This window comes from Nesoenas mayeri (assembly GCF_963082525.1).
Source record: "Nesoenas mayeri genome assembly, chromosome: 29".
Taxonomy (NCBI): domain Eukaryota; kingdom Metazoa; phylum Chordata; class Aves; order Columbiformes; family Columbidae; genus Nesoenas; species Nesoenas mayeri.
In genome coordinates, this window is record NC_137561.1 from 1,203,866 (window position 1) to 1,231,316 (window position 27,451).

The window sequence follows — 27,451 nt, forward strand, 5'->3', positions numbered from 1 at the left end:
TGGTTATGATGAGGAACTAAAGCTCCCAGCAGTCATTCTCACTTCTCAAAATATATGTTGTGTTACAGTAGTTGGCCTCTTGTATGAACTTCTTAGAACAGTGCTTTCTCTCACTTCTACCTTTTTTATTATTGAAGGAATACACCTGTTGGTCAGAATTTCTCCCAGTTCATCCCTCTTCCATACATTTTCTCCTTTCTTTTTCTGGTGTGAGGGGCAGGTGGCATAGGGGAGTTGTTTCCTTTGTAGCCATAGAAAGCCAAGGAACAGATCCCAGCTTAGTGAAAAGGCACAAAGGAAGCCAGAATCTTTATGTGGTGTGCACTGACACAACATCATTCCCTATATTTCTAATCTCTGAAGTCCCAACTGTGCAGCAGAGATTGGAGTTATAAGCCCCCTTCATTTGCCCTATTTGGCACCATGTAAAATGGAACTACCACAGTCAAGAAGTTGGTTTTGATTCTCTTCACAGCCTGAAGCACCACATGGGTCAGGAGATGAACCAGGATGCTCAGAGAGGACTAAAAATTCTCGCTTTCCTAAAGTTCAGATGTTCCCTGGAATCTCAGCGGACAAGTTGTGCCAATTGCTCGGTGCAAGGAGCTGGTCAAGAGCCTCGTCTCCATTTCTGTAATGATGGATTTGTGTCTGGCTGATGTGCAGACTCTACATGGATGCTGACACCTCTTGAACAACCTGCTCTGAAAGGGTTAACAAGATGAGCAGTTCTTTCTGGAAAGGCATTAGGACAACAAAAAAGAAGATTTTGGGTCAGGGCAACAGAAAAAGGATGCAAAAGTTGTGGTCAGAGCTGTTTGGGGGCACTTGTAATGCAGCCCTAGACCTTCTCTGAATTATTCCTGTGCTCAGGGAGAACCTGAGAGCTGTCCCTAAATGGAAAACATGAAGAAGAAGGAAGGACAGTGTCATTCAGGCTCAAAGGGAGCTCAGGAGGTGTCTTGACCGACCTCCTGCTCACAGCAGAGTCAGACCAGATTGCTCAGGGCTTTATCCAAACACATCTTGGTCACTTTCTGGGACAGAGTGAGTGCGCACTCCTGGGAAATAGCTTCCAGTGCTGGACTGTCCTCAGGACTGGAAAGTTTCTCCTTTTACCTACTGTCCTTCTAAGCCCAAAGATCCAGCTTGCTTTATAGCCATTTACTTGAACAGCAAAGCAGACCATAATATCCTGCCTTGGACACATGAATATTGCAGGGGATGATGATGGATGGCTTGCTGACTTGCAAGTAAAATACCACAAGTATTGTCCCCACATCCAGCAATCCTGTCCTGTCCTCACAGAAAGCAAAGAGGATGGACAGGCACAATGCACCCTGCATAAATCTCTTTACATGTTTAGACTGGGTTTTGATCTGGACTGTTGCTACTGTCCTTGAGGACCAGATGAACTAACTCCTGCCACCCTGCCTGGCAGTTTATTCCATCCGTGTCTCCCTTTCTACAGCACCTTTCCAAGCCCAACCATCCAGATTGCTTTTTAGCCATCTAGTTGCACACTAACACACACCATAATATCCTACCTTGGACACAAGGATATTGCAGGTGATGACACTGAATGCCTTGCTGACTTCCAGGTAACAGACCATCAATATTTTCCCCACATCTACAACCCTGTCCTTTCCTCACAGAAAGCAAAGAGGATGGACAGGCACAACCTGCCTTGGGCGAACCACGTCACCTTCTCTTCCAGACACCCAGAAATGGGGTCCCAGTGGACATGCTCTGGGGCACAGCCCTTAGTTCCCCTGCTCACCCATTGGCTATTTTGAAAAGTGCACACACTGTGTGAGAGCTGCCAGTGCTCAGGGAGTCCCCCCAGTCTCCATGAGCTTTCACAGATGGTGACATGGTCCTGCTGTCCCAGCTCCTGGGATGCTGCCCCTGCTGTCCCATAGACTGGAAAGGATTGTGTTAGTTCCAGTGACCCCTGATTTGATCCCCATCCACTGCTGCTTGTTCTGCCTCCAGCCACAGAGGCCTGGGAGACCTTGCTGGTGAAGAGGGAGAATGAGAGGACAGAGGGATTCTCACCTCTATTTAAATTCATCAGTGTCCACACAGTGTCTTTGTTTCTCCTTTAACTGTTCCTGCAGTAGTAACAGCTCTTTATGGGGCCTTGAATTGCCTTACAGGTCCGGACTGAGTTCTGATCTGGGCTGTTGCTGTGCTTGGAGGCTGCTGTCCTTGAGACCAGATGAACTCACTGCTGCCACCCTGCCTGGCAGTTCATTCCATCCGTGTCACAGCTCTGTCTGCAGCACTGACAGCTCCAGCTCCCCAGTCAGGTCCCTGGCTGAGGCCATGGCCTCACATCTGGGCTGAAACGCTCCAGCTGTGGCACCAGCCCAGCTCTGACCTGCCACAAGAAACCTGGTACCAAGTGTCCAAGAGCCCTTGTGTGCAAAGGCTTTGAATCAGAGCACAGACATGACGTCCAAAGACTGATTAAAGTCTCTCTAGACCTAGGAGTATAAAACCAGAAAAAAAATGCCTGAATACCTGAATTTATTCAACTGAAGATATTCCTCCCTTGTTTGGAGTTATTAGATGCTTTGCTGTAATATTGCCGGTGCCCTGTCTAATGATGGGACAAGAAAAGTTGCTTCTCATACTAATTCATTGTTTAATACAAAGAACACAATGACGTGTCTCTTCAGAGGAGAGAAAAATCAACATCACTGATTAATTGAGGTTGTCTCAAAGGATGTGCCTCTGGAGCCCCAGGGACACCTGCAGGAGCCCAGAGGGGACAGAGAAAGGGACATCATGGGCTGCTCCTGTGCTGCTGAGCTGGACTGGGCTCCTGGGACACAGGGAGCTCATGGCAGCGGCAGCGCTGCAGAGAGACAGCTCTGCCCAGGAGCAGCTCCTCTGCACACGCAGCAGGGCTGAGGGCTCTGCCTGCAGCACCGAGGGCACAGGAGCCAGGCACAGAGAGGGAAACGCAGTCTGGGCTGGGAGGATGCTGAGAGGTCACTGGAAATGAAATCCTCTCTGATATGAAGCCTGTGGCTGCAGGGCATTGCATCTGCAAATCTTGGTAGGATCTCAGAAAGCTGTCACATTGCAGAGCCTGCGAGAGATGTAAGTAGAGCTCTCAGAGGTTCTTTGATCAGAGGGGAGGATGTGCTGCAGAGCAGGGATTGCCTTCTGCACTGTCAGTGACAAGACGTGAATGCTGCGTTCTCCCCAGGGTGGCTGTGGGGTGTAAATGTCAATGTGCAGGCAGGGGTGCCCAGGGCTGTCCTGCAGAGCAGGGTCCCTGCACCCCAGGGCTGTGCCGGGCAGGGACTCTGCCGCCTGCCAGGGTCAGCGCTCAGCTTGCCCGGGAGATCCCAGCAACACTGAGGGGAGAAGCTGTGGTGGAAGGAGCAAACCCTATTGGGCAGGAAAGATCCTTCTGCTGTGGAGAGGGTGCTGTGTGGGTCAGGGCTTCTCACACATCCACACATCCAGATCACACCCAGGATTTTTCCAAGGGGATGCCTCAACAAGATGATCAATGCAAGGATTAGCAGACAGATAAGGAGCTTTGTTGAGTCTGTCTTTTTAGTTTCTTCTCCCAAGGGATGGGGGGTGCAGGAAAGGATAAAATAAAAATGAGCCCTCATGCTGAAACAAGTCACTGAGACTCCTGAACTGCAACTCTCAGTGATCAGTACATCTGTCAGAAGGCTCATGACATCCCTTCCCCACCCCTCTGCCTGTGCACAGCAGGGTCCCCTTTGCTGGGCCCATCAGCCTTAGTCTGACCTGTCCTGTTTTCCAGCCTGCAGACAGGAAGATGCCCCCAGGCAGTGCCCTGTGAACAGGCAGGATCTGTAGGGCCAGGGGGAGGGCACAGAGGGTGGGATGGTCTGTGAGCACTGACAGGGAACAGACATGGACAGGGAAACACCTCCCAGGGGGAGAATCTCCAGGTAGCAGGGATATAATCTGGGAAGGAGAGGAAATCTAATCCAGATATATTGTGGGAGGGAGAATAGAGACAATTCAATATGATCCCCTGCAGGTCAGATCCCTCCTGTGAGCAGCCCCCTGGCCTCCTGTCCCACCCAGCAAAGCCTCTGCCCTCAGGGCCGGGGGCTCCAAGGCATGAAGCAGCTCCTGTGCAGCCAGAGCTGCAGTTCCTCTGCAGAGCACAGGGGCTGAGAGCAGCTGCCCGGCACTGTTGGTGTCTGGGAGGTGGCTGCACAGCTGGGGAAGGGGGACGCTGTCTGAGTGCCCGGCTGCCTCTGCCCTGGCCTCTCTCACCCCCACCCTCACCGCATTTTCCTTCTTGCTCCCCTGCTCTGGGTCACTGCTCTTGGGATCTTGTTCTTGCTGTCAGGCTCTCTGGGGATGGCAGTTTCAGCTGCAGAGTCACAGCCTGATCTTGTGGGTCCTTTCCTGCAGGTGTGTCCATGGGCACACGTGTCCCAGCTTTGCTCTGACCTGTGGGCTGTGGGCAATGCAGTCTGTGGGGCTGGGGAATGAGCTGAGTCTCCCTCAATCAAATGCCATCATCTGTCTTTACTATCGCCTTGAGGTTTCCTTCCAAGCTGTGAAATTCCCTCCAGGATGCAAACTTGTCTTACAGCATCTTTGTTTTATCTGAAAGCCCTATAGAGGAGCAAAGAGATGCTGTGCAGAGAAAATAAAGGGTTTTTGAAAGGAGTCGTGGGTGTCGTTGGTCAAACATGGGGTGCTCAGCCCTTAGGAAAGGTGATACATGTTGTGGCTCCATCTGACAAAGCTGAACCCCAGTTTGGTCCCCTGCCCCCCATTCCCATGCCCCCTGCTGCAGAGCAGGGCTGACTTCTCGGCAGGCAGCGGGCACAGGCCCTGCTCATCACGGCATCTCCAGCCAGCACCACCCAGGGCTCAGACACCGAGCTGGAGGAAGGTCTGCAAAAGGACAAGGGGGTGGAGCAGGGGAGGGTGTGTGAGAAATGGGTTTGATTTTGCTCAGAGAAATCTCCCCTATCTAGTCACTGTCTCTTCTTCTTTGGTCAGTGCTCTGTGTCCAGAGGCTGCCAATGTCCAACAGCAGCTCCATCACCCAGTTCCTCCTCCTGCCGTTCACAGACACACGGGAGCTGCAGCTCTTGCACTTCTGGCTCTTCCTGGGCATCTACCTGGCTGCCCTCCTGGGCAACGGCCTCATCATCACCACCATAGCCTGGGACCAGCACCTCCACACCCCCATGTACTTCTTCCTGCTCAACCTCGCCCTCCTTGACCTGGGTGCCATCTCTACCATTGTCCCCAAGTCCATGGCCAACTCTCTGTGGGATACCAGGGTCATTTCCTATGCAGGATGTGCTACACAACTCTTTCTGTTTGTCTTTTTAGCTTCAGCAGAGTTTTACCTTCTCACCATCATGTCGTACGACCGCTACGTTGCCATCTGCAAACCCCTGCACTATGGGACCCTCCTGGGCAGCAGAGCTTGTGTCCACATGGCAGCAGCTGCCTGGGCCACTGGGTTTCTCACTGCTCTGCTGCACACGGCCAATACATTTTCCCTGCCCCTGTGCAAGGGCAATGCCCTGGGCCAGTTCTTCTGTGAAATCCCCCAGATCCTCAAGCTCTCCTGCTCACACTCCTACCTCAGGGAACATGGGCTTCTTGTGGTCACTGTCTCTTTAGCATTTGGCTGTTCTGTGTTCATTGTGGTGTCGTATGTGCAGATATTGAGGGCCGTGCTGAGGATCCCCTCTGAGCAGGGACGGCACAAAGCCTTTTCCACCTGCCTCCCTCACCTGGCCGTGGTCTCCCTGTTTGTCAGCACTGCCATGTTTGCCTACCTGAAACCCTCATCCATCTCCTCCCCATCCCTGGACCTGGTGGTGTCTGTTCTGTACTCGGTGGTGCCTCCAGCAGTGAACCCCCTCATCTACAGCATGAGGAACCAGGAGCTCAAGGAGTCTATAAGGAAAGTGATGACTGTTCACTTTTCAAAAGCTGTAATGAAGTGACCTCCTGCTTCTGCATGTCACTTGTAATATAACACATTACTTGTTCAACCTGAGTTCTGTAGCTTTTGTGTTGGGGTTCTTTGTTGTTTTTGTTTTTGTTTTTTTTTTCTCTTTGATGTTTGCTTTTCTTGCCTGTATTAATGCTATCCACAAGCAGAATAAATTGTCTTCTTATTCCTGTGTCCATATCTACTTGTCTGGCGTGTCCCATAGTCTTTGTTTAAATAAAGAGCTGTACTCACTGTGTGTATAAATGAAATAAAGGACCCCGCAGTGACTTGTTTGCCCAGAATCCTCTCTCTGGGATCTCTGGGGCTGCAGAAGCCATGTCTGTGTGCTGAGGGGGAGTGAGCAGGAGCCACCCTGAGCTGGGTCTTCCTCCCACCCTGCCCAGCATGAATCTGCGGACTCACCCCATGGCCCTGGGCACCACAGCCCACTTGCTCTGCAGAGCAGCACCGCCAGGTCGCAGCTGTATGGAGCGTGGGAAAGGGGGCAGGAACAGCTGTGGGACCAATTCCAGTTCCAGTGTGGCTGCTCTGCCGGGCTGGGCTGGGGAGAGGGCAGCGGGTGGCACAATTCAGGAGGGGGTGGGAGGGCTGAACTGGCAAATGCCCCAGAGAAGAAAATACCAGTGAAGGGCTGAAGTGTGTGAGTGTGCAGGGCTGGCACACAGCAGGGTCCTCTCCCAGCCAGGCCTCCCGGGAGAGCCCTGAAGCACCAGCAGAGCAGGGGCTGCTGTGTGCCCATGTTCATGGGACAACCTGGGGAAACTGGCCCAGCAGTCACCACAGACCAGCCCCTCAAAACCACCATTTCCAGCACTGGCCCTTCACCCCAGCTGAGAGAGGTTGTTCATCTCTCAACACAAGGACACTGAATGAGTAAGTCAGAAGCCCATGTTTCCACTGTATGGATGAGATACGAGCATGCATATCATGTACATAAGATGAACTCGACTCAGTACAAACCCCATCAGCTATTCCTGCGTGTTCCCTGAAGGCCTGAATGCAGCACTAGGATGTGCTGCCTTGAACTGAGGTCCCCATGTCCATTCCTCATGAGGTGGGACATGAGGATTGCCATACTTAGGAATCTGGAGCAGCTGGATCGTTGGGCTGAGGCCTATTGTCTGAGGTTTAACAAGGCCAAGTGCTGGGCCCTGCATTTGGGTCAAAACAACTCCATGAATGCTACAGGCTCAGGGAAGAGTGTCTGGAAAGCTGCCTGGTGGAAAGGGATCCGTAGGTATTGACTGACAGTGACTGAACAGAAGTCAACGTGTTCCCAGGTGGCCAAAATGACCAACAGCTTCCTGACTTGTATCAGGAATAGTGTGGCCAGCAGGACTAGAGAAGTGATTGTGCCACTGTACTCAGCACTGGTGACGCTGCACCTTGAATCCTGTGTTCAGTTTTGGGTCCCTCATCATAAGAACATTGAGGTACTAGAAAGAGTGCAGAAGAGGCGAAAAAGCTGCTGAGTGTCCAGAGCACAAGTGTGATGAGGAGCAGTTGAGGGAGCTGGGGCTATTCAGCCTGGAGATCAGGAGGCTGAGGGAAGCCTTATCACTGTCTAAAACTGCCTGAAAGGAGGTTGAACATGGAGGATATTGATCTCTTCTCCCAAGTAGCAAGTGATAGTACAGGAGGAAATGACCCAAAATTGCACCAGGGGAGGTTTAGATTGGATATTAGGAAAAAATATTTCCCAGAAAGGGTTGTCAGGCATTGGAACAGGCTGCCCAGGGCAGTGGGGGAGTCACCAGCCCTGGAGGGGTTTAAAGGTCTTTAGACGAGGTTCTCAGGGACATGGTTTAGTGCAAGAGCTGGGCTGTGGTAGGACTCAATGATCCCAAGGCTCTCTTCCAATCACAGTATTCTATGATTCTATGATTCTGCCTCACATGAGAGTCCACAAAGCCAACTCAGTTATGGACACCTGGCACAACCCTGACATTTGTGTGTGTGACTCTGGGAACAAACCCCACTGACCCAGTGAGATTCACCTCAGTTGCCCTGTGATTCTGGATTGTGTTTTCAAAATGACAGTGCAATCAAGGAGGTCCTGGCATCCGTCAGACCCATCTTCAAGAAAGGCAGGAAGGAGAATGGGGAGAATCACAGGCTGCTCAGCTTGTCTCTGTCCCTGGGAAGGTGATGGGACAAGTCCTCCTGCAGCCATCTGCAGGCACTTGAAGGACAAGAAAGAGACTTGTGAACCAAAATGGGCAGGGGAAAGAAAGGCATGTTGTGTGTATGAAATTGTGCCAGACCTTGGACATGGTCTCTTCTGGTGTCCTTATAGACGGATTGATGCTGTTTGTGCTGAAGAAGTGGATGCTTGATGGGAAGTTCACTGAAACATCAAGCCCAAATATCATCTGGGATGCAGTGTCCTCTGTGCAGTTAGTGTGTCATCCCCTAGTGAGCAGCACTTGGGCCAAAACTGCTGAAGGTCTTTATTCTCCCTTCTGTGCTGTGATGGAGATGATGCAAAGCTGAGCAAAGACCTTGAAGAACCTCACCTGGTCACCCTGCTTTGGGAAGGAGAGTGAAGCAAGAAGATGTTCAGGGCTCTCTTCAAACCTGACTGACTCTATGATTCAATGAATCTTTCCCCTGGACACGTTTTTAAATAGAGAATATCTGCAGAAAAGAAAAAAAAAAAATAAAAAAAAAGAGGCAGAAGAGAAGATTATGTCAACATAAAAACAACAGTTGCTGCAAAGACAGTTTCTCCACTCAAACATTTAGAGGGAAATATATTTATTTAATTTGATGCAACAAGCATACTAATATCTGGTCAGGCCCTGGGCTATGGGGAGGTGAATGGATGGGACGGTATAATGAGGTCAGCTGAGTCTCAGACATTCATAATCCAGGGGGAATCATGTGGCTGTGAAGGGGACAGTGGGGTCAGTTCTGTGTCTGGAGGTGACAGCCCAGCAGGGACATGGCTGGGAAAGAACCTCTGCCCAAGGGCACACAGGTCTTACCCAGGAAGAGAGACGGGTTGTCATGTCCATCCCACCTGAAACATCACGAACATGGTCGTGTCTGTCAGAGAAGCTGAAAGAACAGCAGCACTCTTGGGATTTAGGAGATCATGGCGAGGTGACTTTTTTCTGTTCAGGTAAAAGACCACAAGAAGCCTAACGGGTTGGGTTCCCTGCATGAAGGGCAGTTTGTGAGATGGCAGTCTTGGGATTTAGAAGATCATGGGGAGGTGACTTCTCTATGGTCAGGTAAAAAAACACAGGAAGCCTGACGATGGGATTCTCTGCATGAAGAGCAGTTTCTGAGGTGGCTGAGCTTCCCTTGGTAGTGGGAAAGACAAAAAAATGTCAGAAAGTACAGCTTGGAAGGTGAGGACAGGATATCAGGAGTAAGAAATGTCACTGGAAAGGCAGTGCTGTGGGGCAAGAGGTGACCCAGAGGGAGCTGGATCAGCCCATGGTTTGTGTTCCAAAGAGCAGCCGGTGAGGGTGCAGACACAGCAGTGAAGGTGCAGAAATGCTGGGTGAGAACAGGTGGGAAGCGAGATGGGTGTCTGCAGCCTGCAGGGAAAGAGGGGCAGGGGCAGCACCGTGTGGAACAGCCTGTGGTGGAGATGGCAAAGGGCGCTGTAAGGCTGGAAGGGACCCACAGAACCCAGGTCTGTGTCCCCTTGGCCAGGGCAGTTGTCTCTGCCACTGACCCCAGGAGCAGACATGTTGTCCTCATGGCACTGGGGCCTCGCTGCCTCCTTGCAGCCCCATGGGGAAGCTGGAAGTTGTTGTCCCAGTGTTGTCCTTCCCTGGGCCTTGCACACCCACATCCCACGGTCCCAGGAAGAGCCCTGAGCCGTGTGTGAGGGACAGGATCCCCCTTCCCATTGCCTGGAGCTCATGGCTCCTCCTTTCTGCTTCAGAAAGCAAACCAAGGGGTTTCTGAGCATCAGAGCTGAAGAAAAGACTCAAAGGAGACCTCATGGTGGCTACAGCTTCCTCACAAGGGAAGAAGGAAAGGAAGGTACTGATCTCTTCTCTATGGTGACCGATAACAATAACCAAGGGAATGGAAGAAGGGTGTCCCAGGGGAGGTTTAGGTTGGACATGAGGAAAAGGTTCTTCCCCCAGAGGTGCTGGACACTGAACAGGTTCCCCAGGGAGGTGTCACGGCCCCAACCTCACAGTGTTCAACAAGAGACTGGACAACGTCCTCAGACACACGGGGTGACCTGTGGGGTGTCCTGTGCAGGGACAGCAGTTGGACTCCATGATCCTTGTGGGTCCTTCCAACTCAGGACATTCTATGATTCTATGAAACACTAGGTCAAAAGTCCCTGTTTTCATTGTCCAGATGAGATGTAAACACACACATCATGTGCATGTCCAGTGTGTGCATGTGGTGAGATGAACCCAAGTGAGCACAAACGCCATCAGCTGTTCCTTGGGGTGCCATAAAGGTCAGTGGGACACAGATGGTGTTCAGGGGTCTCTTCCAACCTGTGTTATTGTAGGATTCCATTAATATTTTCCTTGGAGATATAAAATGCCCCAGAGAAAATACAGCAGCTCCTCTGAGGAACGTTTCTCCACTCAAACCCTTGATAGGAAATCTATCAGATACATTTGATGAGAGCAGCTCAGTTTGATCTGCTCACACACTGGACCACAAGGAGGGTGATGGTGGGTACTATGGCACGTGGTCACTGTGTCTCAGGAACTCATTGTCCAGTAGGAACCAATGGGTGTGGAGGGCACTGTGAGGTCACTTCTGCCTCTGCAGGGGATTGGCCAACAGCAGGAACACGGCTGGCAAAGGACTGTGAGGTCACACACACAGACGAGCAATGGGGCCCAATCAGCATGGCTTGATGAAAGGCAGGTCCTGCTTGACCAGCCTGATCTCCTTCTGTGACAAGGTGACCGCTGAGCAGATGAGGGAAAGTCTGTCGTGGGCAGTGAATGCGCCACACGGGCTGTGGGTGTTGTGTCCTTAGACTGCAGTGAAGCCTTTGACACCGTGTCCCACAGCATCTCCTGGAGAAGCTGCAGCTCATGGCCTGGATGGTGTATCTGCGATGGGTAAAGAACTGGCTGGAAGGCATTTTAGAGCCATTTGTCCCCTTCCTGTTCACATGGGCATCCCATGAATGCATCACTGCTCTGCCCCAGTGTAGACAGGCACAAGGCCTTCTCCTCTTGGACCTCTCACCAATGCCACTGTTTTCTCCAGCACCCTCATCCTGGACTGTGGGATGCCCAGAACAGCCCTCGCAAGACAGTTTGACAAAGCCTTTTTTCTACTCCATCCCCACATCCCTGCTCAATCCCCTCATATACAGCTCAAGGACCAGAAAGGTTGGGTGCAAGTGGAGCACTAAGAAAAATGGTCAGGAAAGCTTTGAGGTGCACAGATTGCTCATCAACATGTTGTCAAGCTGCTCTCTCTGAACAGGCCCAGAGGACCTGGACAGCATTTGCTGTGTCCCAGAAACTCGCCTGGAAGGTTGGGATATGGAGAAGAGGTTTGGTCTGGGAAGGGACAGACAAGGGCTGGTGGAACTGGCTGGTGTGACCGTGAGACGTCTCCCAAACACCTCAGAAAAGTCCTGGCTCTCAGGGAGGCTGCATGGTCCTCTGAGAAAGAAAATAGCAAACATGACTTATCATGGAATCATAGAATAATTGTGGTTGGAAGAGACACTCAAGATCATCGAGTCCAACCATAACCTAAATTTGGCACTAAACCATGTCCCAAAGAACCTCTTCTGTATGTCTTGTAAACACGTTCAGTGATGGTGACTCTACAACCTCACTGGGCAGTCTGCTCCATTGCTTCAAAACCCTTTCCCTGAAGAATTTATTCCTAATATCCAATCTAAACCTCCCCGTGTGCAACTTGAGGCCATTTCCTCTTGTCCTATCACTTGTTACTTGGGAGAAGAGACCAACGCCCTCCATTATAAAACCTCCTTTCAGGCAGCTGTAGAGAGTAATAAGGTCTCCCCTCAGCCTCCTGTTCTCAAGGCTGAACAGCCCCAGCTCCTTCAACCGCTCCTCGTGAGACTGGTGCTCCAGACCCTTCACCAGCCTTGTCACCCTCCTCTGAACTCTCTCCAGCACCTCAATGTCTTCCTTGCCATGAGGGGCCTCAAACTGACCCCAGGATTCAAGGTGCAGCCTCACCAGTGCCCAGCACAAAGGGGTGATCACTTCTCCAGTCCTGCTAAAGCTCTGATTGAATCAAGGCTTGAACACCTTGGTGTGACCCAGTTGGTGACGGGTCGGACTGCAGGCTCCTGAGGTCCCTTCAGCCTCAGTTCTCTCATGATCCCATTGTGATGTTGGGCTCTGTTTCAGACTGGAGCAGAGCAGGCGATGATGGGGCAGGACCCACCTGTGCTGTAGGTGACCATCTAAACCAACATCCCAGCCAGGGAACCAGCCAACACCTCAGTGTGACTCGCTCTGGGCAACGTGTGAGGAGTCCTGGGCAGGGCAGGTTCAGAGAGCATGGGGCGCTGTGCAAGACACAACATGATCTTGGCTTCGTGCCTGCAGGCCCATCAGATGTCAGTTGATGTCAATGAAAGTTAAAATAAGAAATGAAGACAAAGATCCAAAGCAAAGGAAGGTGTCAACTAACTTTCTCTTTCTTTCTTTCTTTCTTTCTTTCTTTCTTTCTCTCTTTCTTTCTTTCTTTCTTTCTTTCTTTCTTTTTCTTTCTTTCTTTCTTTCTTTCTTTCTTTCTTTCTTTCTTTCTCTTTCTTTCTTTCTTTCTTTCTCTCTTTCTTTCTTTCTCTCTCTTTCTCTCTCTCTTTCTCTCTTTCTCTCTTTCTCTCTTTCTCCTTATTCATGTATGTATTTATTTATTTATGTATTTTTATGTGTTTATCTATTTACTTTTTTACTTACTTAGTTCTTTACTTATCTAGTTACTTGTTTACTTACTTATTCACATACTTATTTATTTGCTTATTTATGTATTTACTTACTTATTTACTTATTTATTTATTTACTTCTTTACCTATTTATTTATTTATTTGCTAATTTATTTATTTATTTATTTGCTTATTAAGTAATTAATTAATTAATTAATTGTAAAGTCTTTGCAGGGGAATCTCTTTTCTTTGGAAAGGAAAGAATTCTCCAGAACTGGGCATAGATTTAGGACACAAATGTCTTCAGCTCCAGGGACACAAACACCTGGTGCCAGTGTAGATGCCCCGGGAACCCCTGCCCAGGCTCCACCTGCACTGCAAGGTGCTCTGGTCTCCCCAGGTCCTGTGTGATAGATGCCAATCCCAGGCCAGCACCTCAGGTACACTGGGGGGGCCCCTAAAATGGCCCTGGCTGTTTATGGTGAGACAGCTGATGACTGATTTTTACCTGGAAACGTCCACTTTATTGTTGTTATTTTGTTTGTGGTTTCTTTTGTTGTTTTTGTTGCTGTTTTGTTTTTGATTTTGGTTATTGTTATTGTTTAATTGGTTTGAGGGGTTTTTTTGCTTTGTTTTTTGGGGTTTTTTTGTTTCTTTTCTTTGGTTGGTTTCTTTGTTTGATTGGAGATCTTTGTTTAGTTGTTTTTTTAACATATTAAAATTAAAAAGAAAAAAGCCAGAAAGTGAATTATGGGGAAGGAGAATAAATTCTGGTCTTCCCCTGTACTTCAATTACCAAGTCTCTGGTGGCCAATGAGGGACCCGGCAGACTGGGGTTGGGGGTGGGGAGCCAGGTTGTCCATACAGTGTCCAGCCTCAGGGACTGTTCTCCTGCCTGTCCAGATGTCTTCAGGAGACCCTCGGGATCAATATCCAGTGTAGAATGCTGCTGTCACTTCTTCCACACACTGAAAAATGACAGAAAACAACCTTGAAATAATAAACCTCCTTCATTAAATCTTCTTTGAAACCTTCATCAGCAAGTGTCCCATTGAAACCTCTACAGTTAGTTCTACAAGTCTAGAAGGTTTAAAAAAAAATACAGAAAGAAACATTGCTCGTTAGGGCTTTCTGTGTTTTAATGAGCCCCATGGCGTATTTGGTGCTGAGTCCATGAACCTCAGATACCAAGCACAGACTGAAGAATCTGCTCAAGAAGTCCAAGCCAGAACAAACTCCAAAGTACCTTGAAGCATTAATGGGCCCCACTGAGGGCTGTTACTGACAAAGCCTCCCAGGGACTCGTTAGAGCAGATAATTGGAGGCAGTGATTGCATCAGGCAAAGGCCAAGTGCAGCAGCTCTGATGCTGAGAAAGCCCTTGGTTTGTCTGATGAAGGACAATGGCCAAGCCTTGAGCCCCTGCCCCTGGAAGGGAGATCCTGTCCCTCACGGGTGGCTCAGGGCTCTTCCTGGGGCTGTGGGGAGTGCGATGCCCAGTGCAGGACAATGCTGTGACACTCCCTGGGGGTGCAAGGAGGCAATGGGGTGCCATGGCCATGTCCACCATGTGTCTCCTCTTAGGCCTCGCTGGCAGGGACATCAGCCATAGCCAAGGGGACAAAGACCTTGGCTCTTGCAGGGACATCCAGCCTTGCCAGCACCCTTGGCCATGTCCACCAAGGTCCATCCTGCACTGTCCCAGGCCTGTGGCTGTTTCCCCACAGGCTGCAGACACCCCATGCGCTTCCCCACCTTGTTCTCAGCCCAGTGTGTCCCCACCTGTGCTGCTGTCTCTCCATCCTCACCAGCTGTTCCTGGAAACACAAAGTCATGGGTGATCCAGAGTCCTTCTGAGTGACCACAGCACTGTGCTTAGAATGACATTTCTTGATCCTGAGCTCCACTCTGGACCTCCAGGGCTGCAGTGAGAAAGGTTTTCCTTTCTCATGCTGTTTCCCTCCTCCCATCATCTTGGAAAGCGATTTTCAGGATTTCTGAAGCTACTACTGCCCTTTCTTGTCATGGTTTTACCACAGCCACCAACTAAGACCATGACAGCTGCTCACATCCTGCCCCCAGTCCCCAAGTGGGATAAGGGAGAGAACTGAAAGGGGAGAAACTTGTGGGTTTATAAAAAAAAAGAAAAAGACAATAGAAATAATAAAAGAAACACACTACTACTAATAATATACTTATACTATTTCGCTTTACATAAAGGAAAATATATGATACTCAGTGCAATCTCCCACATAACTCCAGTTGTGCTGAACACATGTTTTTGTAAACATAGCAATGGAATGCGAGGTCACTGATAAGGACAGATGTACATCTTGCAAGAGGGGCAACGAGAAAACAGGTGACCAGAAACTGACCAACAGAGTATAGCATCCCGTTCACGTGAATACTTCATATAAAAGTGGGAGATCATGAGGATCTCGTCCCTTTTCCTTCTGGCAGACATTAGGAGAGGACCTTGCTAGTATTCCTTGAAAACTGAGGCCAGTGACAGACTGAATCCAGCTCCGGTTGGCTGCAGAGTCCAGTCCAGAACTTCGGGTGCCGGCCACTCATCTGCATGAGCAGTTGCTGGGATTTTCAAGATTGGTTTTATATATTTCGTATTATTTTCTCTATTTTTATTGGTAGCATTAGTAAAACATTTTTAATTTTTCCAACTCTCTTCTCTCTGTCCTTCTTTCTTTCCCAATCACCTGTCCTGAGTGGGATGGGTGGGATGGGGGGAGAAGAAGGGACTAAAGAAAGAAGGCAGAGGACAGGGGGCTAACACCCACATCTGCCACAGTTGCCATCCTGCAATCCAAACCTCAACACCTGTATAAATCAAACATGGACTGCTGAACTACTCATTCAGTGCCCCTCTGTGGAGGGAAGAACAACCTCTGTGGGTGAGAGGCCAGTGCTGGAAATGGAGGTTGTGAGGGGGCAGCTCCAGGATGATTGACCTGGGGCTCCTTCTATAGGGTGTCCAGTGCACAGAGGCACAGCCCAGCCCTGCTCTGCTGGTCCTGCAGGTCTCTGGCAGGAGCCTGGCTGTGAGAGGACACTGCTGTGTGCCAGCCCTGCACACACACACTGTTCAGATGTACACTGGGGTTTGAATCTGTGGGACACTATTGTAAGCATATGCTTGAATATATAAATCATCATGTATTGCCCTGAGGAGATCACCTTTCTCTGTAGAAAGGCTGTTATGAGGCCAGTTCTGTGACACAAGTGCAGATTGCCTGTCCCTGCCTGCGCCCACAGCACTGACACACAGCAGGATGGTGACCAAGCTGCCAGAGCACTCAGGCCTTGCACCAACACCAGGGATGAGAAGGAGAGTGTGGAGTGGAACCAGAACAGCTCGGGAAGAACAAGCGCTGCTGCTCCCTGGCAGGGCTGCCAGGCTGGACTCTGTTCTCTCCTCCCACACACACAGGAACCGTCCCTGGAGCTCTAAAAAGGTCTTGCAGCAAGGATATACTGCAAAACAAATCACTACAGGAACCTTTATCTTGTTTAGAGAAAAGGAGAACATGGCTCATCATTTACACAGCCGGTGGTCACAAAAGAAAAGCGGACAGAGCATTACAAAGGGGATAACGACATAATCACAATTAAAACAAACAAACAAACAAACAAACAAACAAAACAAAAATAACAACAGAAAATTCATATGACAGGCTGGATCTGCAATTAGTTTCATTATAATTTTAAGTAGAAGCAGATGGGCAGTTTATTGCTTCAGGAAACCGTAAGATACGAGTTTCCAGAGGGCATCCTTGAGCTCCTGGTTCCTCATGCTGTAGATGAGGGGGTTCACTGCTGGAGGCACCACTGAGTACAGAACAGACACCACAAGGTCCAGGGATGGGGAGGAGATGGAGGGGGGCTTCAGGTTGGCAAACGTGCCAGTGCTGACGAACAGGGAGACCACGGCCAGGTGAGGGAGGCAGGTGGAAAAGGCTTTGTGCCGTCCCTGCTCAGAGGGGATCCTCAGCACGGCCCTCAAGATCTGCACATAGGACACCACAATGAACACAAAACACACAAATACTACTAATGTAAAAACCGCAAGAAGCCCAAGTTCCCTGAGGTAGGAGTGTGAGCAGGAGAGTTTGAGGATCTGGGGGATTTCACAGAAGAACTGGCCCAGGGCATTGCCCTTGCACAGGGGCAGTGAAAATGTATTGGCCGTGTGCAGCAGAGTATTGAGAAACCCAGTGGACCAGGCAGCTGCTGCCATGTGGACACAAGCTCTGCTGCCCAGGAGGGTCCCGTAGTGCAGGGGTTTGCAGATGGCAACGTAGCGGTCGTACGACATGATGGTGAGAAGAGAATACTCAGCTGAAACAAAAAAGACAAACAGAAAGACTTGGGCAACACACCCCAAGTATGAGATGGTCCTGATGTCCCAGAGGGAGTTGGCCATGGACTTGGGGACAATGGTGGAGATGGAGCCCAGGTCCAGGACAGCGAGGTTGAGCAGGAAGAAGTACATGGGGGTGTGCAGGTGCTGGTCCCAGGCTATGGTGGTGATGATGAGGCCGTTGCCCAGGAGGGCAGCCAGGTAGATGCCCAGGAAGAGCCGGAAGTAGAAGAGCTGCAGCTCCCGTGTGTCTGTGAAGGGCAGGAGGAGGAACTGGGTGATACAGCTGCTGTTGGACATTGGCTGCCTGTGGGCATGAGGACCTGTACAAGGAGGAAAAGACAGTGACAAGTTAGGGGAGACTTCTCTGTGGAAAATAAACAAGCTGTATCTCATGGAAAATCCCCTCCCTGATGGAGGGATGTTTCTGCTCATTCTCTCTTTCTACCAGGTGAGGAAAAAAGTTTATCACAGTTTAAGATACAGCTTGGGCATCTGGTTTCCATGAACACACCTCTGGGGCAAGACCCCCTGAGTTGATGTGAGAAAAAAAACTGACCTACACTCACCCCAACCCCAGAGAGCAAGAGCACCAGGGACAGGTGGAGAAACAGGGAAGGACACTGCAGTGCTACCAGAAAATAAAGCAAGGACAGGAAGGCAAATGGGCATGCTGTGGAACCTTCTCCTGACCCGGCTGTGCTGCTGCCACTCACATAATGACACTGGAGAGCAAGGACTTTTAGCATCTTTTTTGTGTACCACATTCCAGGAACCCTTCACCTGGAGGTCCAGCTGCTGAGGTGGAGACTCGTGAGCTGGACCCCATGGCTTTGGGGCAGAGGGTCTGCTGGGGAGGAGAGGAGACCAGGGGTTGCACTGGGAAATGTGTCTCCACTGCAGGGGATTGCAGGGGGGTCCTGTATCCCATATCAAGCATTTCAGGTTGTAGCTTCCTCTCCCTGCCCATGTCTGTGCTGCCTGCAGCTGTGTGTCTGTCCCTGGTCTGCTCCCTGTCAGTGTGACCGACCTCGTCCCACCTGCTGTGTGCTCAGCTCTGTCCTGCTCACACCTCCTGGCACTGCCCAGGGGCAGCTCTGTGTGTGCAGGGGCTCAGGAGCAGCTCAGACACGTCCTAACGGGAACTGGGGTCTCAGTGTCTTCTCCAAAGAGAGAAATAAATCCCCATGTCTACTGCACACTCAGCCAACCAAGAGTGGAAAACTGAAAGCACAGACTCCTTCCCTTACAGTTATTCCTATATTGATGCTGTTGTTCCGAAGGACCCTGTGCCATGTCTATGGGGGGATCTGGAGCTCTGAGCAGCCCTGACCCACACAGCCCCCTTCAACCCCACAAGCTCCCTGCCTGCCCTGCCAGGGGTCGCTCCTTTCCCCCCACAGCTGCTGCCATGGGATCTCCCGGGCAGGCTGAGCGCTGACCCTGGCAGGCGGCAGAGTCCCTGCCCGGCACAGCCCTGGGGTGCAGGGACCCTGCTCTGCAGGACAGCCCTGGGCACCCCTGGGTGCTCCCCCGGCTTCACAGCTGTTCAACATGGCCTGACAAGAGCCCCGTCCTTACAGATCCAACAAGCTGTGCCTGTGCCAGTTTCAGGAGATGCCTCCAGGAGCTACAGCTGCACTGCCCTGCACCAGAGACTTACCATGGCAAGGGCTGCAAAGGTTTCTCCTCCAGTGAGCTCTCAGTCGTCCTCCATTCCTGACCACCTTTAATCTCTCTCTGCCTTGCTCGTTTGCTGAGATCCCCAGGCAGAGCCCTCAGCCCTGCTGCGTGTGCAGAGGAGCTGCTCCTGGGCAGAGCTGTCTCTCTGCAGCGCTGCCGCTGCCATGAGCTCCCTGTGTCCCAGGAGCCCAGCCCAGCTCAGCAGCACAGGAGCAGCACAAGGCGCTTTAATGACCCCTCTGGTGGGTTTGGTGCTGAATCCATGGACCTCAGACCCTGGAGGAAGGTGATGAAACTTCTCAAGAAGTCAAAGTTAGATTCAAACTCCAAAGTTTCTTTTCCCCACTGAGGGAACCTACTGAGAAACAATATCCAGGTTTGGTTAGAAAAGAAAACTGGAGGTCAGGAAAAGCAAAGTACAGATATTTCTGATGCTGAGGAAACCTGGCTGTGTTTCTTTAACAAAAAGCCAAGCCCTGACCACCAGCCCTGGGAAGTCAGATCCTTTCCCTCCCACGTTGCCCAGGGCCCTTCCTGGGACAGTGTGATGTGGGGCTGTGCAAGGCCAAGGGCAGGACTATGGTCCCACCCCTCCCAGGTTCCTGGCTGGGGACAAGGAGGCCATGAGGCCCCTGTGCTGCAAGGACAAGGTGTCTCCTCACAGGCATCAGAGGTGCAGACAACAGCCACAGCCAAGGGGAGAAGGAGCTCATGTCTGGTGGGGCTTTCAGCCTCTTTCCATCCCGTGATCATCTCCACGACCGGCTGTCCTGTGCTGTGGCATCCCCTGCACCTCTGTCCCTGCAGGCTGCAGACATCCCCCCTGCTGCCCCACCTTGCTCTTGTCTGAGCATCTTCCTTCCTTTGCTGAGATCTCTCCATCCTCCCCAGCTGCTCCTTGAAGCACAAAGCCTTGGGCTGATGCAGACTCCCTCTGCTGACCTGATCCACCACAGCACTGCCCTTCCATCACATTCCTTTCTGCTCATGGCCAGCCTGGACCTCCCCAGCTGCACTTTGGGCCATTATTTCTTTCTCATGCTCTTTACCACTATGCAGAATCCTCCACCACCTCTGAAACCGCCCTTCAAGCACTCTCAGGCTACTCTTGCACTGCTGCAGCCTCCCCAGCGCTGCTGGGCCAAAGCAGCCCAGGTCCCTCAGCACCCCACACCATGTGCGCAAGGTGCTGAACCTGCCTTGGCCCAGCCCTGCACTCTGCAGTTCCTCCCTGCTGCTCCAGACTGGGAAGCCACACACTGGCACACACCCGTGTGTGTGGGTCACACCAGTGCTGAACCGAATGGGATGAGAACTGCAGGTGTCTGGGTCCCCACGCTCCTCCTCATGCAGCCCCGTGTGCAGCTGCCTTGTTCCTGGTGAGCGTGCACCACGGGCTGCTGTGGGGACCTTGTAGTGCCCAGGCCCTTCTCCTCAGGGTCACTGAGAACTCCTCATTTCATCTTGTCAAAACTTAGACTTTTCTGATGGGCGAACACCAGATATTCCCAAGGTCTGGACTCTCCCTTGACTGAAGCTCCATTTGATCAGCTATTGAAGTTTGCACGCAGATGGCTTATCCTGATGAGGGTGTCTCTCCCAACATAACAGCATGAGCAGTTACAGGACACTATAAATATCATCTCCTGGGGAAACAGTGGGGACTTGGGTGTCTGATAGTCATAATGCCAGAGGTCTGGAGTCAAAGGGATGGTTTCCCTTCATGTGGGAGAGCAGCAGGAATGTGTGGAGCTCTGCCTGGGGACAGACAATGTCAGCTGAACATTGAGGAGTCAGCATGAGAGGGCAGAACAACATGGGCAGTGTTGTGGTGACTGGACACCAGCTACAGACTCACTGGTGAGGAAGAGCAATGAGATGAGGCCTCCTTCAGACAAATGAAAGAAGCCTCACGTTTCCAGGGCCGTGTCCTCATGGCAGACCTGAGATATCCCAATATCTGCAAGGTACCAGTCATCCAGGAGGTTTGGAGCTCATTGACAACATCTTCCTGACACGGGTGACTGAGGAGTCAGTGGGGTGAGGTGCCCTGTGGGACTTCACACTTACAAACCAGAAAGAGTTGGTCAGGATGGAACAGTCAGGGATGGGAAAGTGGAGCTGAGGCTCCTGGGAGATGAGAACAAGGCCAAGAGTAGGATTTCAGGAGAGCAGGATTTGGCCTGCTGAGGGACCTGCTTGGACCCTATGGGATATGACCTTGGTGTCTGCAGTGCTTTTCTCTCCCATCTCCTCCCTCCTCTCTCCCACCTGCTGTTGTGCAGCGTTTTTGACCCTTTCTCAAATACAATATCCCAGAGGTGCTGCCAGCATCACTGAGTGGCTCAGATTGGGCAAGGAGTGGGTCCGTCTTGGACCAGCTAAATCAGCTCTATCTGACGTTGGTCCAACTCCTGTTGTCTTCTCAGAGAGGTGACAACTGTAGCACACCCACACTCACCCCCAGTTCCATGACTTTGCCATGTAAGCCCAGTACAGGGTGACAACATGTTGTGTGGTACAAATGGATCTTCTCTCGGCAACTCGAACAGCTCACCAGTCAATGAGTACATTTCTATGGGGAACTGTAATTGCCCTGACATTCACTGGCCAGGCAAAGCTGCAGATGCCAACAGTGCAAAGGATCTTGGGCCAACTGCTTAACATGTCTGCCTGCTGGGCCAAAAAGAGTGATGCTCACCTGGATCTGGAACTGGGAAACAAGTAAACCCTGGTGAGGGATGTGAACATCAGTGTCCACCTTGGTTGTTGTGAGCAGGACACAGTGGGGTCCCAGGCACCAGAGGGGAGGGAGGAAGGCCAGAAGCAGAGCACAGGCTGGTGGGCTCCAGAGGAGAACATTTAGACATACTGGGAGATGGCAGCCGATAAAGGTGGTGACATGGAAGTGAGTCTGAAGGGTGAAGGAGCTGGGGAAATCTGATCAGCCTTATAGGACAGGCTGCTCCAAGCACAAAAATTATCTCTTCAAATACCCATAAAATGAATCATTTATCTCATGAGACTGTTTGCCAGAACTGTTGGAGCTGCAGGGCAAAAGGCAGCACAGAGGAGGTGGGAGCAGGGGAAGCTGCAAAGGAGGAATTTAGAAACCTTGTCCATGGATGTGGGGATGATGACAAAGCTGCCCTGCACTTGATACCTGCACGGGAAGGGCAGCAAGATGAGCTGACAGAGCTTCACTTGCAGTAAGAGAATAGACAGGGTGAACGTGGGCCTGCTGCTGAACTTCCTAAGAGTAAAATCAGACGGGACTGAGGTTCTTCATGGCGTCTTTGCCTCCATCTTCCCCAGCAAGGTCTCCTGGGACTTTGTTCCTGAAGGCAGGAGTCTGGAGAACACCCAGCAGTGGATGGGGCTCAAGTCAGGGGTGACCTGAGCAAACTCAGACACCGTTACAGAACAGGAGATGGGTCACTTGACCAGCTCCTGAACACAAGTATCACTGTGCTGTGGCACCTGAGATTCCCAGGAACACCTACCTCTTGGTCCAGAGGAGTGTGACTGTTCTTGACCTGTCCTGGTCTGTCTTCTCACTCACATGGTGATTTAGTTACACACGTTTCTGACATATTCAGTCTTAATCAGGAGATGCAACACATCAATATTGACTGGAGGCTGCTGATGCCACCTGTTCTGGAAAGAGAGGGAAGGGCGAGCAGGGAAGGGAATAGAAGAAATTTGGTTTTATTGCTATTTATTATGGAAATGGTCTCTGTTTGGCTATTCCTGAAAATTTCATAATCATCCACACCAGACTTGACACCTTTAGGAAAACGATGCACAGAGCCTTGGCATTTAAGAGGATTTTCGATGTCAATGAGCCCTCTGCTGCCATGATCCTGAACTGCAGATACTGAAAGAATGAACAAACTTCCAATGAAGTAAAAGGCAGAAGCAAACCCCAGGTTTCTGCCATGTGAGCCCTTGATGCTTGTTCATCACCAGAACAGGATGGAAATGGCACTGCCATACATGATTAGCCCAAGAGAGGCCTTTCTTTCTTCCATATTCCCAGGAAAACCTTCCTCCTGTTCCTCCTCCACCTGCAGACATCAACTGCTTTCCATTGCTGGGCTCAGACATGGTTGGAAGGGTTCACTGAAGCCATCAGCCATCTCATTGCTTCTCCCTGACATGCCCTGACCCTCTCCCACACCTACAATGGCCAATCACGGCTGCTCAGGCCTCCCGCTCTTCAGAAGAGGCCTCGAGCTTCTTGGTTCTTCCTGGTGCTTATTATGAACTTCCTCGCTCTCTCCAGAGTTCATGGTTACATTTCTTGTCCATAACAGCCCTTTATGACCATGTTTCACTAAATGGTTGTGTTTGTATGATCATTTGTGCAGAGAGGGCAGTCACAGGACAGCACCCAATATGTCAAAACTGATGCCCAGTGAAATGCCGTAAAGCCCCGATGAGTTCCCCTGTGTCTGTGTCTCTCCTGGAAGGAGTCTGTCCCGAGAAGGGGATCCAGCTCCTGCCACTCTCTGCAGAGGCACATGAGCAGTGTCCATCACCTGGGGACACAAAGGGTGACGTTTCCCAGACCACCCGTCATCTGAACCACGTAGATGTGTGCTTGTGGATGAGGTATGGAGCCTTATAGTGCAAATGCCTGTTTAATTGTCATTGCCAGAGGGGCTACCACAGATGCAGAGTACTATTTTACAGATATTTAAATATAAGCTTATACGACTAACATTCCTAGACAAATTACACAAACATTTGAAGAACTTGTCATGCCTTTTAACCTGATTATCCACAAAAGGCGCACCAGCTTTGCATCTCAGGAAATGGGATCCAGAGTCCAAGGGCAGGATGGTTTGGGCTCTGTGCTGGGATCTGGAAACTGAAACGTGCTCCCATCTCCCAGCCCCCTGCCCTCCTCAGTGAGGGTGTGAGACATTCTGCCAGCCAGGGCTGAACTCACAGCCATGACCAGTATCTTATGTCCAGCTGCAGCCAATGGTGTCCTGCCAGCTCAGGATTGGAGCTTCCATTGCTGGAGGTGTTTAAAAGACGTGGAGATGTGGCACTTTGGGACATGGTTTGGTGGTGGATTGGGCAGTGTTTGATTTACAGTTGGACTCCATGTTCTTAAGGGTCTTTTCCAGCCTAAATGATTCTATGATTCTATGATTTGGGTTGAAACCATTTCAGTTCCATCACCTCCAGCTTCCCTCAGAGGCGGCTGTTGTGTGGCACAACTGTCCTGGCTCTCCAGGCAGGTTGGGCACTGGGTTGGTGTCTGCATTGGCAGTTTTCCCCTTCCTGGGGTAAAAGGCTGTTGAGCAGAGACAGTTGTAGAGATTTGGGTCACAGGTGTTTGCAGCAATCCTGTCAAACTCTGGGCAAGATGAGCTTTGGAGCCCAGGAAACATGGAGATGCTCTGAAGGGTGTTTGTGAACAGTGATGCTGTCACTGGTAACAGTAACAGGGAACTCCTCATTCTCACTGATGACGATGATGATTTAAATCTCTTTAATTTCATTCCTAACAGTCATTCTTGCTTTTCCAAGCATCTACTACACCTCAGTAGCTGTGTCTTGAAGGAATTTCTTAGAACAATGCTTTTTCTCTCGCTTCTTCTTTGTTTTAATCATTTAAAGAGTACACCTCTTGGACAGAATTACCCCCAAATTGTGCTTCTTTCATTATTGTTCTACCTTTTAATTATTTTTATGTGGTGTGATGTGCAGGTTGCATAGGAGAACAGTTTCTTTTTGAGACAAAGAAGGCCAAGGTACAGATCCCAGGACAGTGCAAAGGCCCAAAGGAAGCCAGAATCTGTATGTGTGTGCACTGACACACACTGTCACCTGCATTTCCAGTCTCTGCAGTCCCAACAGTGCCGCAGAGTCTGGAGTTCTGAGCTCCCTCATCTGCCCTGTGTGACACGTGTAAAATGGAACTACCCCAGTCCAATGGCTGGTTTTGATTCTCTTCACAGCCTGAAGCACCACATGGGTCAGGAGACAAGCCAGGATACCCAACCAGGACTCACATACCCTTCACGTGTATTTTAGGTGTTCCCTGGCATCTCAGCAGACATGCCACGCTGATATCTGGGTGCAAGGAGCTGGTCAAGTGCCTCGTCTCCATTTTTATAATGATGGATTTGTGTCTGGCTGCTGTGCAGACTCTGTACATGGATGCTGACACCTCTTGAACAACCTGCTCTGAAAGGATTAACAACACAGGCTGTTCTTTCTGGAGAGGCATTAGGACAGCAAAAAATAAGATCTTGGCTGAGGGCAAAAGAAAAAGGATGCAAAAGTTGTGGTCAGGACTGTTTTGGGGCACTTGTAAAGCAGCCCTGCACCTCATATGAATTACTTCTGTGGTCTGGGAGAACCTGAGAGTTCTCCCTAATTTGAAAACATGAAGGGGAAAGAAGGACAGCGTCATTCAGGCTCCAAGGGAGCTCAGGAGGTGTCTTGACCAACCTCCTGCTCACAGCAGGGTCAGACCAGATTGCTCAGGGCTTTATCCAAACACATCTTGGTCACTTTCTGTGACAGAGTGAGTGCGCACTCCTGGGAAACAGCTTCCAGTGCTGGACTGTCCTCAGGACTAGAAAGTTTCTCCCTTTCTACAGCACCTTTCCAAGCCCAACCATCCAGATTGGTTTTACCCATCTACTTGCACACTGACACAGACCATAATATCCTACCTTGGACACAAGAATATTATGGGGGATGATTCAGGATTCCTTGCTGACTTCCAGGTAACAGCCGACCACTGCTCTGCCCACGTACACAACCCTGTCCTTTCCTCACAGAAAGCAAAGAGGATGGACAGGCACAACCTGCCCTGGGCAAACCCCGTCACCTTCTCTTCCAGACACCCAGCAATGGGGTCCCAGTGGCCATGCTCTGGGACACAGCCCTTAGTTCCCCTGCTCACCCGTGGGCCATTTTGAACAGTGCACCCTGCACCACCCGTCATCTAAACCACTTAGATGTGTTCTTGTGGATGAGTTATGGAGCCTTATAGTGCAAATACCTATTTAATTGTCATTGCCAGAGGGGCTGCCACAGATGCAGTGTACTATTTTACAAATATGTAAATATGAGCATATACGACTGACATTCCTATACATGTTACACAAACACTTGAAGGAATATTCATGCCTTTTAACATGATTACCCTCAGAAGGCCACGAGCTTTGCATCTCAGGAAATGGGATCCAGAGTCCAAGGGCAGGATGGTTTGGGCTCTGTGCTGGGATCTGGAAAATGAAACGTGCTCCCATCTCCCAGCCCCCTGCCCTCCTCAGTGAGGGTGTGAGACATTCTGCCAGCGAGGGCTGAACTCACCGCCATGACCAGTATCTTATGTCCAACTGCAGCCAATGGTGTCCTGCCAGCTCAGGATTGGAGCTTCCATTGCTGAACGTGTTTAAAAGACATGGAGATGTGGCACTTAGCGATATGGTTTATTGTTGGAGTTCTTATGTGGAGTTCTTATGTTTGAGTTTCATGTTCTTATGTGTCTTTTCCCAACTAAATAATTCTATAATGCTGTGATTCTATGATTGGAGTTTAAATAATTTCAATTCTCACTAACCGTAGCTTCTGTCCAGGGTGGCTCTTGTGTGACACAACGGTCCTGGCTCTCCAGGCAGGTTGGGCACTGGTTTGGTGCCTGCACTGGAAGTTTTTCCCTTCCTTGTGTAAAAGACTTGGGTCACAGATGTTTGAAGCAGTCCTGTCAAACACTGGGCAGGCTGAGCTTTGGAGCCAAGGGATGACAGCGACGTGCTCAAGGATGTTTTTCAATAGTGGTACTATCACTAATAATAGCAACATAACACTCAGTATTCTTGGTTATGGTGAGGAACTAAAGCTCCCAGCAGTCGTTCTCACTTCTCAAAACACATATTGTGTTTCAGTAGTTGGCCTCCTGTATGAAGTTCTTAGAACAGTGCTTTCTCTCACTTCTACCTTTTTTATTATTGAAAGAATACCCCTGTTGGTCAGAATTTCTCCCAGTTCATCCCTCTTCCATACATTTTCTCCTTTCTTTTTCTGGTGTGAGGGCCAGGTGGCATAGGGGAGTTGTTTCCTTTGTAGCCATAGAAAGCCAAGGAACAGATCCCAGCTTATTGAAAAGGCACAAAGGAAGCCAGAATCTTCATATGGTGTGCACTGACACAACATCATTCCCTATATTTCTAATCTCTAAAGTCCCAACTGTGCAGCAGACATTGGAGTTATAAGCCCCATTTGTTGGCCCTGTTTGGCACCATGTGAAATGGAACTACCCCTGTCAAGAGGTTGATTTTGATTCTCTTCACAGCCTGGAGCACCACATGGGTCAGGAGATGAACCAGGATGCTCAGAGAGGACTAAAAATTCTCGCTTTCCTAAAGTTCAGATGTTCCCTGGAATCTCAGCGGACAAGTTGTGCCAATTGCTCGGTGCAAGGAGCTGGTCAAGAGCCTCGTCTCCATTTCTGTAATGAGGGATTTGATGTCTGGCTGATGTGCAGACTCTGTACATGGATGCTG

General features: G+C 50.3%; 3 protein-coding genes across 3 annotated transcripts in view; 1 reads left to right on the forward strand and 2 right to left on the reverse strand.

Moving 5' to 3' along the window:
* The window catches only part of LOC308050573 (olfactory receptor 14A16-like), a gene marked incomplete at its 5' end in the record, with an annotated part of 276,539 nt that overhangs the window by 104,660 nt on the left and 144,428 nt on the right, over positions 1-27,451 (reverse strand). The window lies entirely within an intron of this gene.
* Positions 5,046-6,655, forward strand: LOC308050753 (olfactory receptor 14J1-like; the record flags this gene model as incomplete). The annotated part of the gene is made up of 1 exon (XM_080360894.1): positions 5,046-6,655. One exon carries the CDS (start codon positions 5,046-5,048, stop codon positions 5,985-5,987), a length of 942 nt encoding a protein of 313 aa, XP_080217020.1. The 3' UTR covers positions 5,988-6,655.
* Positions 16,599-27,451, reverse strand: part of LOC308050706 (olfactory receptor 14J1-like) — a gene marked incomplete at both ends in the record, with an annotated part of 32,231 nt that continues 21,378 nt past the window's right edge. The window contains one exon of the mRNA XM_080360856.1: positions 16,599-17,209. Coding sequence (XP_080216982.1) covers positions 16,599-17,209 — 611 coding nt within the window. The remainder of the gene's footprint in view (positions 17,210-27,451) is intronic.